Source organism: Acomys minous (assembly GCF_964271855.1).
Source record: "Acomys minous genome assembly, chromosome: 14".
NCBI lineage: Eukaryota > Metazoa > Chordata > Mammalia > Rodentia > Muridae > Acomys > Acomys minous.
Window position 1 is genome coordinate 72,595,852 of NC_140496.1, and position 13,703 is coordinate 72,609,554.

A 13,703-nucleotide genomic window follows, 5' to 3' on the forward strand; every position below is an offset into this window, starting at 1 on the left:
TTTAAAAGTTTAAGGTTCAGAACAAAATGTCAATTTCCTTTTGTAATTTCTTAATAGACTGTGGTTTAAATATCAAAGTGTCTTTTCCTTTATATGAAATTCTGTGGCAGTCCATAGAAATTGGTGTAAACATTTAGATTCTGCATCCTTAAACTATATATTCTATTATAAAAGTAACTTACAACTTGAAAACCACTCCAGGGCCTGCCTGTGGCATCAGGCTTTCTCCCAATGTGCTGTGCCTAATTTTTATACAGCTCTTAGCTGGCACTCCTCCCCATGAACTCATACATTCTTTTAGTGAAAGTAGCTGAGAAATAACAAGTACACTTTTAAAAGCATAAGATTTAAATAATCAGAGTTATTATAAAAGCATGACACAATAACACCTTTGAATGTCATCAATACACAAACCACATTACACAAAGTTTCAGTATGACAGAATCTGGCCCATGTTCCCAAAATGTGATTATTTCCTTATAAATTTTTAAACTATACATTCAGCCTAATTACATTTTTGTTTTTTTGTTTTTTCGAGACAGGGTCTCTCTATGTTAGCCTTGGCTGTCTTGGACTTGCTTTGTAGACCAGGCTAGCCTCAAATTCACAGTGATCTTCCTGCCTCCCAAGTGCTGGGATTAAAGGCATGAACCACCACACCTGGCCCCAGCCCAATTACATTTTTTAACTGACTAGAAAACAAAAATATAAATGACTTGTGGAGGCAGAGGCAGGAGTTATCTCTGTGAGTTCAAGGACAGCCTGATTTACAAAGAGAATTCAGGACAGTCAAGGCTACACAGAGAAACTCTGTCTTAAAAAAGCAAAGGGAGGAAAAAGAAAGAAAGAAAGAAAGAAAGAAAGAAAGAAAGAAAGAAAATATATAAATGTGTTATTACTCTAACAACATTAATGTCCAATTACTTATTTATATTATTTATGTAGGGTTAAAACGGGTATACTAGATCTAAGTAACCATTAATTGTGAATCCACACTGTATTAACACACTTGAGCACACAATGCTTTAATGTGAGCAGAACATGAATATGTCCTCATGAATTTTGTATATCTGCAAGTTCTAGGGTACACTTAGTCACAGGACCTTGGACAGAAGCTTGAATCCTGTGGTGACCTTACACCATGCTCAAAATGGAGCTATTTAATTGCTAAAAGGTGGTCACTGAAAACCGTAAGCCTGGTGTCACTTTATCATCCCTGGGGCAATGAATTTGAACATTCTGTAACTTTAAGTACTTTGAAACTCTGAATGGAATTAGTTAGGCATGTTCACTGTTGAGAGTACGTCCACACTAACAAGATCAAAAAGCCAGTTCAAGTTAGCCAAGGGGACCTTACAGTTCTTAACAATACTGCCTTTGAGACAAACTCCATTTAACAAAACCTATTAGAACTACATTAAAAAATAGTTACCTTCTTTATAGGTTTGTATCTATTACAACACAGATATATACAATATAAATGAAAAAATAAAGTAAATACATCTCATATTTAATAGGTAATTCTGCATAAAGTCAATAAATAACATATTCCAAATATAGAATTCATTTTTGCCTCCCAGTTCATTTTACTATATTTAATATATTTTCTCTCTTTGAATCAGGTTATTAAATAATACATAATTTGTATCAACTCCAGTGTTTAAAAAGAAAAGACAATCTAGTTTAAAGCAAAATAGTTGCTCCTTCTCAGCAGCACTCATGGGGACACAGAAAGGAAACCCCTAACGCAGTCACCTCTTCCATCACATGATCAGAGTGTTTCTGAGGATTGTGAGCTTTTAAGACTTAAAAACTTCTACAGAGCCTTGGAAATTAAACTATAGCGCCCCTTAAAACAATGTTATTTTTAAAATACATTATTTTTATATTTAAAAATACATGTACTTTTAAAAACAATAATGTATGTATGTGTTAAAATAAAAAATGTTGGGCAGGGTGTCCCACATCCTTAATCCCAGCACTGCAGCCGATGGGGCTGGTAGATTCTCTGTGACTCTGAGGTCAGCCTAGTCTACAAAGTGAGTCCAGGACAGCCAACACTACACAGAGAAACCTTGTCTCAGGGGGAAAAAAGAAAGAAAGAAAGAAAAGAAAAACAAAAACAAAAGCCACTACCACCAAAAAACCAATGCCAGTGGGACTATCTACAAGAAAATCAGCTTGTCTGTGGTCCACTGAAATGATTAATGCTATTTTTTGATTGTTGTTTCTGCCAACAGTTGCAGATTAAAAGAAATTCCTACTGCAAATTAACAAGAAAACTCTATTTCAAAATTGTATATAGTATATGCTTCATAATTCATATTTCTCCACATGGAGACTGGACAGTAATTAGTATTTTATTTTCAATTATTAAATGAGTACTTAATTCCTTTAAATTCATTTAAAAGTTTTAATGGCAAAACACACAAAGTCAATTTAAGGTAATAATGAGAACTTCTCTTATATATGGAAAAGAAATACAACTGAAAAATGATGGATAAAACTTCATTAGTGTCAAAGTCACTGGCTACTCTAGCATATGAAGAACCAAATCCATTCAGCTATGTGAAAGCAGTAAATGGTCAAAAGGCATACACAGAAATAGATTCTTTCTATACTAGATTTAAATATGATTCAAATACAGACCACTACTTCATCAAGTTTTATGTAATTAAACAAATAACATTTAGCAATCCTTTGCTTAGTAATCTTTTATATGAATATAAAAATCCCAGATACATGAAAATGGTTTTAAATTATATATATTTTTTGTTCTTTATAGGCAATTATAATTTTTCAGCTTTGATTAGCTCATGTAATTTGATGTGTCTGTACAGAAAGAATGAAATTAAGAGCATGTGGGAGAGTATGGAGACCTCCCATGCCAACACTGGCTGGCATTTGCATTTGTGTGCTCTTACAAAGGCTGTACCGGACAGTTCTGCAGCAACCAAAAGGCTGAAGTCACTGTGAGCGCAGCCTTCAGGCTCCTCCCAGGATCCCTCTAATCCTACTCCCTGGACACACTTCCAAGCGTGGGTTCCAGATGATAGACACATTTCATCCTGAAGTCTATGCATTTTCAAACCATTTGAACAGTATGATCAGATTTAGCATGATGATTTCTTTACAGAATCTGCAGAAGTCCTCTGTGTAGGATCAATGTTGAGGTCCTAGGGCACCGTCGTAAAAAAGCAGTTAACCATAGTACATGACTAGGCTTTAGTGGGGTTCCCTGCAGGTTTGGGATCATAACCGTACAAGAAAGTAGCTGCTATGACCAGGATGGCTCCAAGGAAAAAAACACTAAATAGGATAAAGAAAAAGAGAAAGTCAAATTAAAAGCAAATTAAGGTCTTTACTGTGTATGTATGTACTATAAAAACAATTGCAAATTGGGAAAGAAATATCCAGTAATAGTAATAAACATTGAGCACGTTTAGGTTCCAGGTGCTTAGCTAAGTACTTTACATGCAGACCTCATTTGGTTCTTCTCCCCTGCCCCCAACCCCCAAGACAGGGTTTCTCTGTGTAGCCCTGGCTGTCCTGGACTCGCTTGGTAGACCAGGCTGGCCTCGAACTCACAGCAATCCACCTGCCTCTGCTGAGATTAACGGTGTGTACCACTGCTCCTGGCCTCACTTAGTTCTTGAAAAACTTGAAGCAGTGCAAAAATTACCTGCATTTTGTACCTTTGGGAAAAGGTTTTAAAGGGCTTTAAAAACTTGCCCCAAAGTCTCAGATAAGTTGGAGGTAGGACACAGTAGAGACCGTGGCTTTGAGCCTGAACTCTATCTACGGTGCTGTTTTCAGAGCAGTAGTGTCACCTAAATGTGCATTCTATATGGAATGTTTCATAATAGAGGGTCTAAAGTTTTAAAAATGTAAAATGTAAAAGGAAAAGTTCATTCTTTTATGCTAAACTTAGGTAAATTTAAATTTAAAATTCAAAATAATAATAACTAAGACTCAGGAGCAACATTTACAGGATGTTTAACAGACAGAAATGAGAGCACAGGCTTTCTTCTTGGTTCTACATATGTAGAGATACAATCTACTTCATAGAAATTGCACATAAAACAGACTACCAATTGTAGCTTGTTATATACACAGTTTTCAAACGCAGCTAAAATAATGGATTCGTTTTGGCTTTAAGATTTCTATTAATGCTTCAAAGTCATTATTTTCTATTTAAAAATAAGTAAATAAAAGAATCTAAAAGGACAGGAATCACCAGTCTTTCCCGTGCTGTGACGACACATGCTTTGGATTTGCTTTGCTTTATCTGTTACAGGGTTTCACTGTGTAGCCCAAGGTGGCCTCAAACTTACACAGCTCCCAGCTGGAGCTCAGGACTAAGGATGTGCCCGTGTGCTCCATCCAACATCACCCTCCGCGCTCCCCCTTCTATAAATTCAGCCATTTGACTGTACATACTTTTTCATGACATTGCCATGATAGATACAATTCGGGTCTACTGTCCAAGCCTCACTCCCCTAGGGTCAGTTCCTCTAATGTTTATCACACTGTGATTAATTAATACATTATTTGCATATTTGTTCCCTGCTCAGCTATGTACTCTTCATTCATTATAATCAGAAAACCTATCATACTATGATTATTTTGATGATTTGAGCCCCCTCTTTAATGAGCTGTATATATACTTCCATTGACACACTGCTCATGTTATAATTTATCTTGTGACTATTGAGTTTCTTGGACACAACTGTCTCATTCATAGGTTTCTTTTTTTCCAGAATCCAGGAGAGTGACTGTGGGCACAGAGTAGCCACTTAATAAACTTTCAGAAAATGAATAAGCAAATCTAAATGGAATCATAGTAATACTAACAACTAAATAAGACATACCAACAAAGGTTAGAATGGAAAGAAAAAAAAAAGGATAAATAGAAAGGAGTATTTTACCTGGTTGGCACAAAATCTTGCAACCAAAAATAAGATATGATTGTTGACAATATTATGGATAAAGAGGTCGCAAATCCTTTTAAAATATTATCTGCATACTTAATGACAGCAGCTATTACAAGGCCTCCAAGTGCCTGTAAAAGTTTTAAAAGAATACTTTTTAAAATGAACATAAAACTGTTTTTTGAAACAATATCATTTCTTGGGGAAGATTTAAGGCTTCTGTTCTATAAATGTAATTATATCCCAGCAAATGGTTCACATGAACATTAAAAACAACAGACTTGTAGTTTTGTTTCATAGCCCTCAACATAACCATCAAAGCAATCTAAGGTTGCTGCAACAGAATTTGATCGGATTACAGCAGGGTCTATTTTCACCAAACTCAATAATTTAACACCACTCGTTTGAACAGCTGAAGGTTTGAATAAACCCCACCCCCTTTTTTAAAACCACCTTTCTAATAGTCTTCTCACTTAGTCTTCTTTAATTTTCTCTCCATTCTAATCTACCTCTATGGCTGTCAGTGTGTACTGTCTGGTTTGGTTTTAGGGTGATTTGACAGTGCTGGAGATTGAACAACAAACCTATCACACGGTAGGTAAGTTCTCTACCACTGAGCTATGAGCACAGCATAGAAAGAACCTTCTACCAAATCGTTCTCAAAGTCTAGATTGTGACTACTTGCAAGTGGGAGATGGGGGAAGCTGGAGAGATGGCTCAGTGATTAAGGGTGCTGGCTGCTCTTGCAGAAGCCTGAGTTTAGTTCCCAGCACCCACATCAGGCAGCTCACAACCATCTGAAACTCCAGTTCCAGGGGTTCTGGTGTTTCTTCTGACCTCTGCAGGCATTGTATGTACACAGTGTACATACATACACTCAGGCACACACACATACACATAAAATTAAGTAAGTGAAAAAACAAAACAAAAAACCTTAATGAGTGATGGGTAGCTCAGTAGTAAAGCACTTGTCTAGTAGGTATGAGGGCACTGGGTTCAATACACAAACACACACACACACACACACACACACACACACACACACACACTTTACAATACAAAAATCTAAAATGCTATAAAACCCTACACTTCTTTGAGCACTCACATGATGCACAGATGGAAAAGTCTACACCTGCCTCCTTTGATGGTTCAGTCATACAATGTAGTTGCACTTTAAATTGTATTAATATTACTTCTAAAACACTGTTTAGACTTGAGTCACAGTAACAAGATATCCTTTCCCCTAAACCCCCATCCCCGAGAAAGGGTTTCTCTGTGTAGCCCTGGTTGTCCTGGACTCATTTTGTAGACCAGAAGGCTGGCCTCGAACTCACAGCAACCCATCTGCCTCTGCCTCCCGAGTGCTGGGATTAAAGGCGTGCGCCACCACGCCTGGCCCAAAACTTGCATTGATTATCTAGTGGCTCCTTCTGTCTTTAAGGGGCTGACCACAGCTTTTCTGTGCAATCATTGCAGAAAAAAATCAAAAGGCATATTTACTTAGTTTTAACTATTCATTTTTTATTATTTTATTTATTTATTTATTTTTATTGAGACAGGGTCGCTCTATGTAGATTTGGCTGTCCTGGAGCTCACTATGTAGACCAAGCTGGCTTCAAACTCAGAGGTCCTACTGCCTTTTTCTCCAGAGTGCTGGGATTAAAGGTGTGTACCACCACTGCCCAGCTTGATTATATTATTATTATTATTATTATTATTATTATTATTATTATTATTATTATTAATTTATTATATGTATGGGTGTTTTGCCTGCATGTGTGTGTGTGTGTGTGTGTGTGTGTGTGTATAACAAAAGAATATATATTTTCTTTTAACTTTATGTTTACTGACATTTTATGACATTTTACCACATGTATGTCCTGGAGCTGGAGTTATAGACAGGTGTGCGCTGCCATATGGGTTCTGGGAATTGAAGCCAGGTCCTTTAGAAGAGTGGCCAGTGCTCTTAACTAATAACCCATGTCTCTAGCCCAACTATTTAATTCTTTCTTTTTTTCCTTTTTTGGGGGGGTTCTTTGAGACAGGTTTTCTTTGTGTAGCCTTGGCTGTCCTGGACTCACAGTGTAGACCAGGCTGGCCTCGAACTCACAGCGATCCACCTGCCTCTGCCTCCCGAGTGCTGGGATTAAAGGCGTGCGCCACCACGCCCAGCTAACTATTTAATTCTTTAATTCTCCTGGACTCTCTCTTTGTAGAGAAGGCTGGCCTTGAGCTCACAGAGATCTGGCCTGTTTCTGCCTCCCAAGTGCTGCACCATCGCCTATCTAACTAGTTAATTCTCCTCCACTCCCCATACAGGGTTTCTCTGTGTAGCCTTGACTGTCCTGGAACTCTTTTTGTAGACCAGGCTGGCCTCAAACTCACAGAGATCCACCTGCCTCTGCCTCCCGAGTGCTGGGATTACAGGCGTGCGCCACCACGCCCAGCTAGTTAATTCTTAAATTTATATTTTCACAGAGCTTGAAAGATGACTCAGTGATTAAGAACACTGGCTGCTCTTGCCAAGGACCCAGTTTTGGTTCCCAGTACCCACTTCACTGGCACACACCATTTGTAACTCTAGTTCTAGGGGATTTGACCCCTTTCCTGACCCCCACAGGCACCAAGCACACACGTGCACACAAAACACTCATACACATGGAAGTAAATAAATCTAAAAGTAACAACAACATAATAAAATGCTTGCATTTTCATGACATTAGATTTAGGTACCATGGAGTTTTTTATTCATGACTCTTTTTCAAAATCAGTTTTCATTAGGGCATTAAGAACAGCTGTATTTTAGCTTCTCTGAATAAAGAAGGTATGAAGAAAGGCCCCTATCTTTTACATACCAGCATATACCCATTTAATTCTCTGTAGTGAAAAAAATATTCAGTATTGTTAAATAAAAGACATATGCTTTACCTGCAGAACAACAACTATCCACGTCAGTTGATTGTATCCCTGAAAAAATCCATTCTTTGAGACCAATTCTCCATCATAAACGTATACACCCATTAATCCAAACATACTCCCAAAGAAACCTAGAAGAAAGCAAAGCCTAGGTCATATGGCAGTTTTTCTGAAGAGATATTTTTCCGTTGAGCATCCTGACTCCTCCTCCCCTGCGCCAATTGGCAGGGCCCTGCTTTGCACTGGAGGCTAACCTGGGACTCAGCATGCAGCACAAGCTGGGCTGAATCTCTTGTTCCTCTTGCCTCACATCCCAAGTACTGGAGCTACGGGCCTGCACTACCTTGCACAACATAATTATTTCTTTTTGACGAAATCTGAATACTTAAAAAAAATATTTCACTTGAGCTGGGTGGTAATGGGCACACACTTTTAACTCAGCACTAGGGAGGCAAAGGCAAGTGGATTTCTGAGTTTGAGACGAATCTTGTCTACCGAGTGAGTTCTAGGACAGCCAGGCCTACACAGGGAACTCTGTCTCAGGGGGAACTATTACTTGATTTATATATATACAACAAAAAATATATATAATGTTATATGATGACTATAAAAATATACATATAATCGCTTCTCGGCCTTTTGGCTAAAATCAAGTGTAGTATCTGTTCTTATCAGTTTAATATCTGATACATCCTCTATCTGAGGACAATATATTAAATAGATTTTTGGAAGTAGGAGTTGGAATAGGAGCTTGCTCCGTCCACTGCACGCATCGACCTGGTATTGCAGTACCTCCAGGCACGGTGCACCGCCTGGGGGGTGGGTATGACCGTATTTGAGAAAATAATTTAGCAACCTTCAAACACTATAATAATGTTTAAAATACAGGATTTGAATTATTAGATTGATGATCCACTCGAGCATTAGTAAAATGCTTGCCTGTAACATTCCATTGTTTCCTATTGCTATGACCACATTTTTATGAGTAACATTTACACTTACTTCTATGAAAACACGCATATAACATAGAATTTCCTTTGTATTCAAAGTTTTGTGTTTTTGTTTTTTTTGAGACAGGGTTTCTCTATGTAGCCTTGGTTGTACTGGACTCACTTTGTAGACCAGGCTGGCCTTGAACTCACAGTGATCCATCTGCCTCTGCCTCCCGAGTGCTGGGATTAAAGGCGTGCACCACCAAGCTGTATTCAAAGTTTTAATGAATGCAGGATCTGAGTTACAGAAGATAATATAAAGTTAATCATTTTTCTAGTCTAACACTGTCACGGATTTTTTGTTTGTTTTTTTTTTGGCAGTAGATAAGTGAGTGAAAATATACTTGTTAGTAAAAGTGTAAAATCTGATGTGAAGTGCCACATCTTCTGATATAAATGCCTATTCTGTATATAAGTTCACTGAGTTGTCTATGACTGACTACTTCCCATGTGTCCTCTTTAAGTAAACTTTATTTTTAAGATTTTTTTTTTTTTAAAAACCAAAACTCCAGGCTAAGAACCAGTCAAAGCCAGCATCAGATTCTGTATTTACTACTGAAGTCTCGCTGTTAAGAGAAAATTGGAACCTCACTGCTGAATACCAGTGTCAATACAGCCTCTAGACCCCTGGAGCCAAGAATTCCTAGAGCACTGTTGGCATATGGAAACCTACAGGACCACATCTTAAGGCAGAGCTTTAGAATTAGGCAGTCAAGGCTAGAGAGATGGCTTAGATGTTAAGAGCACTGGCTGCTCTTCCAAAGGTCCTAAGATCAATTTCCAACAAGCACAAGGTGGCTCACAACCATCTATAATGAGATCTGGTACCCTCTTCTGGCCTGCAAGTGTACATGCAAGCAGAACACTGTACATTTAATAAATAAATCTTATTTTTTTTAACAAAAGTATGGGTCAAAGAGGTATGAGTGATGTCTTTTAAATAAAACTGTAGCTAGGTAGAGTGTGAAGACTATGTCAAATTCATTTGTACATGCCCTAACCTTTTAATGTGTCTTGTTTACATATGAAACTAACAAAGGCATGTAATTTTTTAAAAAATGCCCAAAGGCATAAATTTTAAAATTTAAATCACAAAATTAAAATTTGCTAATTACTAAAACACATATTTAGTACACGTTTAAGATAGAAAGTCCACCAAATGGCAAGTGTTAAAGAATTGTCTCTCAGCTGGACGTGGTGGTGCACGCCTTTAATCCCAGCACTCAGGAGGCAGAGGCAGGTGGATCCCTGTGAGTTCGAGGCCAGCCTAGTCTACAAAGCGAGTACAGGACAACCAAGGCTACACAGAGAAACCCTGTCTCAAAAAATCAAAAAAAAAAAAAAAAAAAAAAGAAAAGAAAAAAAGAATTGTCTCTCTTTGGCTATACTAGAATGGGCTTAGTGTGAAGCCATAGGTCATTGAAGGCACGCCCACAATCAGGGCTGGCATGTCCGCAATCAGGGCTGTGGGTCCCTAGACTTTTCCTGTCCATCTGTCTCTTGACCACGAACAGCTTAATCTGCCTTGTACATTCTGATATAACATCCTGCCTTGCCACAGGCCAAAATCAGTGGACAATCAGTTGGAAGCCCCAAATTTTAAGACAAAGCAAATTTTCTCTCTTTATACGCTAGTTTATTCTGGGCGCTTGGTACAGTGACAGAAGGCTGTCTAACTGCATATAAGGACATATATGCATTATGTCGATGTATATAGGCACACCTACTACAGTCTAATAGTGGCCAGCTATTCCACTGACTAAATGACAATATCAGATATGTATGTACTTGTTGTCCCAAATGCTTTTAGGATGCTAACATACTACAAACCTCTCAGATTGACACTTATATGCATATTTCTATTGATGAGGAAACTTCCCCAAGTTCACACAATGAAATGCACTCAATCGTTGAGTCCAGGCAACATGGCTCTGGACCCTCTTTTACTTTACATTAATTATACTACTTAATCAAAATGACAAGTCATTAATCCAGTCTTATTTTGTTTTGTTTCTTTTGAAATACTTATAATCCATGCTGAAAGTAGTAACTTTGGCATCTGTATATTATTCCTTAGAAAAATTCTCACCCAGACGTGGAATTATTGTTTCAAAGCATAAATATATTTAAAAATCTTGTAGGCATTACCAAATTGGGACCCAAGAAGGTTCTAGCAATCTGTTCTCTTAGCAATCATAGGTAAGAAGGGTTTTGTTTTCTGCTTACTGGCTGACATTTGCTAGTCCTTGATTATAAAAATATTACAGTTTCAAATGTTTATTTTATGGTCCTGCATTGTCTATAACTTAGTATTCCTTCAAAACCCAGTTTATCTTACCCTTTCTTTCCATGACTTCTGTGCCATCATATCAAACCAATCCAAAAGCACCCAAAGGTATAAACTCTAGACTTGTCTTTCACTGTCATCACACAATTCAACTCTCTTGGGCAGCCCGCAGAGGCTTTGACTATTTCTTTTCTCTTTGCAGCTGCATATGAATAGCTTCCTATGTGTATATAAGGTACTGTGTCCTAAATACATGGATACTCTCAGATAACCTACATAGCAACATATGAGGTAGGAGTCGTAACTAGGAACTATATTTTATAGATAAAACACAAAAACACAAAAAGCTAAGTGACTTCTCAGAAGTCACCCAGATGATAACTGATAAATTCAAGATTTGAGCAGTATGACTTCAGAACCAAGATTTCTTCAGCACTCTGCTACAGATGTACTCTATGAAATGACAGGTTAAAGTGCCTAACATTTTCAAGCCTGTGAGTTTGTCTTCTGGAAAGCAGAACAATTAAATTTTATTTTAAAAATATTGGCATTCAATATTTTTAGAAGATAGGTTTCTACAATTTCTATAAAAAAAATGACAAAATCAAGTTTTGGATGTTAATCAAACTTGGAAGTGTTGACATGAAACACTAGGCCATTAAAAAGGACACCTTACTGGGCCAGGCGTGGTGGTGTATGCCTTTAATCCCGGCATTCAGGGGGCAGAAGCAGGGGGATTGCTGTGAGTTTGAGGCCAGCCTGGTCTACAAAGCAAGTCTAGGACAGCCAAGGACACCTTACTGAATAGGACCTATATGTCTGATGATCAAGAGAGACACAGTATATCTGGTAAGTTGGTGTCAACTTTGGGGGTTAAACATAAGGCACTGAAGAACCAAGGAAAGAGGCTGACTTACAGCAAATCACTCTTTTTTGTGATTTGTGATTTTGACAGCTCTGACTCTCCTGGAACTCGCTCTGTAGTCCAGGCTGGCCTCAAACTCACAGAGATCCCCCTGCCTCTGTCTCCCAAGTGCTGGGATTAAAGGCAGTTAATCACTCTTATGTATGTCATTTTGTATGCAGTGCTATCAAGATATAAGCCAGGACAATAACTGATGTCCAAATCCTTACTCAAGAGCTTACCTATGTAAAGGAAGTGGTTTTGTTCGGTTATTTTCTTCTCTTCTAAGCTATTTACCAGCAGTTAGGCCTACTTTTCCATATCATGAGCAAAGGCATTCATTTCAGAAGCAGATTCCTAAGGGCCAGATCATTACCAATTCTTTGTATCAACAGCACAGTTGCATTCAAGGCCTATGTACTAAAGACTCAGGGAAATCTACAAATGTAAAGCCTAAGTCTTTGTCTGGGTTCTTGTTCAGATGGGGCCTCTCTATGTGGCCTGGTTGGCTTCAAACTCATGCTGCTGCTGCCTCAGCCTCGTGATTACTGAGATTGGAGGTGCTCTGCCACACAAGACTACAATAGCTACTTAGCAATCTATTAGAAAGCCTTTCAAACTTACCGAGCTGAATGTTTCTTATCCAAACTGATTGTTTTGTCTCTTTTAGTATTTTCTCAAAATAAACTCCAGCAAAGCCACTTGAAAAACACGCTGTGAGAACTGCCATGAGGCCTACAAACTGTGAGCCAGTTGAAAGTTCCTTAGAATTCAGCTCTTGAGAATCTGAAGGCCACTGAATAAAAACAAAAACAACACTGAAGAGGGCAGTGAGATGCTCAGTGGGTAGGAACACTTGCAGCCAAGACTGGTATCCACATGGCGTCTAGATAGGACCAACTCTCACTCGCTGTCCCCTGACCTCCACAAGCACACCATGGTGCTGCCTCAGCAAAAGCACACACACATGAAAGAAGATAAGCTAACTCAAGCAGAGCAGAAAGAGAAGCTGGCGGGAAGGGAACCACAAACACTGCTGTGAAGTTACTGTACCAGGCATGGTACCCATATGATTTGGATGCTACTGACCATACTGTACCAATTTAACTATTGCTAAATATTCCTTTACATCTTTCTTACTCTTCTGATGTTCTAAGACTTATTAAGCCACTTCTAATGAAACTCTACTCTTTATCTACATTGTAAACTAGTACCTATTCATATAAACAATGGGTTTCATTATTGTCATACACTATTCTCATGTGCTTTCACCATACCCTCTCTATTACCACATCGACTGTGGTCCTCACTGGTCCTCTCCTTCTTCACACTAGCCCCTTTCTATTTGTACATCTTGTTTTGCAAAATCTACATTTTCTTTCTCCTTTTTTTTTTTCAAGACTGGATTTCTCTGTATAGCCCTGGCTGTCCTGGAACACACTCTGTAGACCAGGCTGCCCTCAAACAGGAATCCACCTGCCTCTGCCTCCCAAGGATTAAAAGTGTTAGGCATTAGGCATGGCACTTAATCTTCATTTTTCAAATGCAAAAATCTATTTCACTTAACATAATGATCTCCAGCTGTACATTTTCTGGTAAATGATATAATTTCATTCTTTATGGATAAATAAAGCTCCATTGTTTATATATATCACATTTAAATTATCCACTGC

General features: G+C 38.2%; 1 protein-coding gene across 2 annotated transcripts in view; it reads right to left on the reverse strand.

Annotated features, from left to right (window-relative positions):
• Positions 1 to 514: 514 nt before the first annotated feature.
• Positions 515 to 13,703, reverse strand: part of SLC35A3 (solute carrier family 35 member A3) — a 37,347-nt gene continuing 24,158 nt past the window's right edge. For both annotated transcript variants that reach the window (XM_084755625.1, XM_084755624.1), the window contains exons 5-8: positions 12,655 to 12,826; positions 7,860 to 7,978; positions 4,929 to 5,062; positions 515 to 3,309 (exon numbers count right to left, since the gene is read on the reverse strand). In XM_084755625.1, coding sequence (XP_084611751.1) covers positions 3,219 to 3,309; positions 4,929 to 5,062; positions 7,860 to 7,978; positions 12,655 to 12,826 — 516 coding nt within the window. In that variant the 3' untranslated portion in view covers positions 515 to 3,218. The remainder of the gene's footprint in view (positions 3,310 to 4,928; positions 5,063 to 7,859; positions 7,979 to 12,654; positions 12,827 to 13,703) is intronic.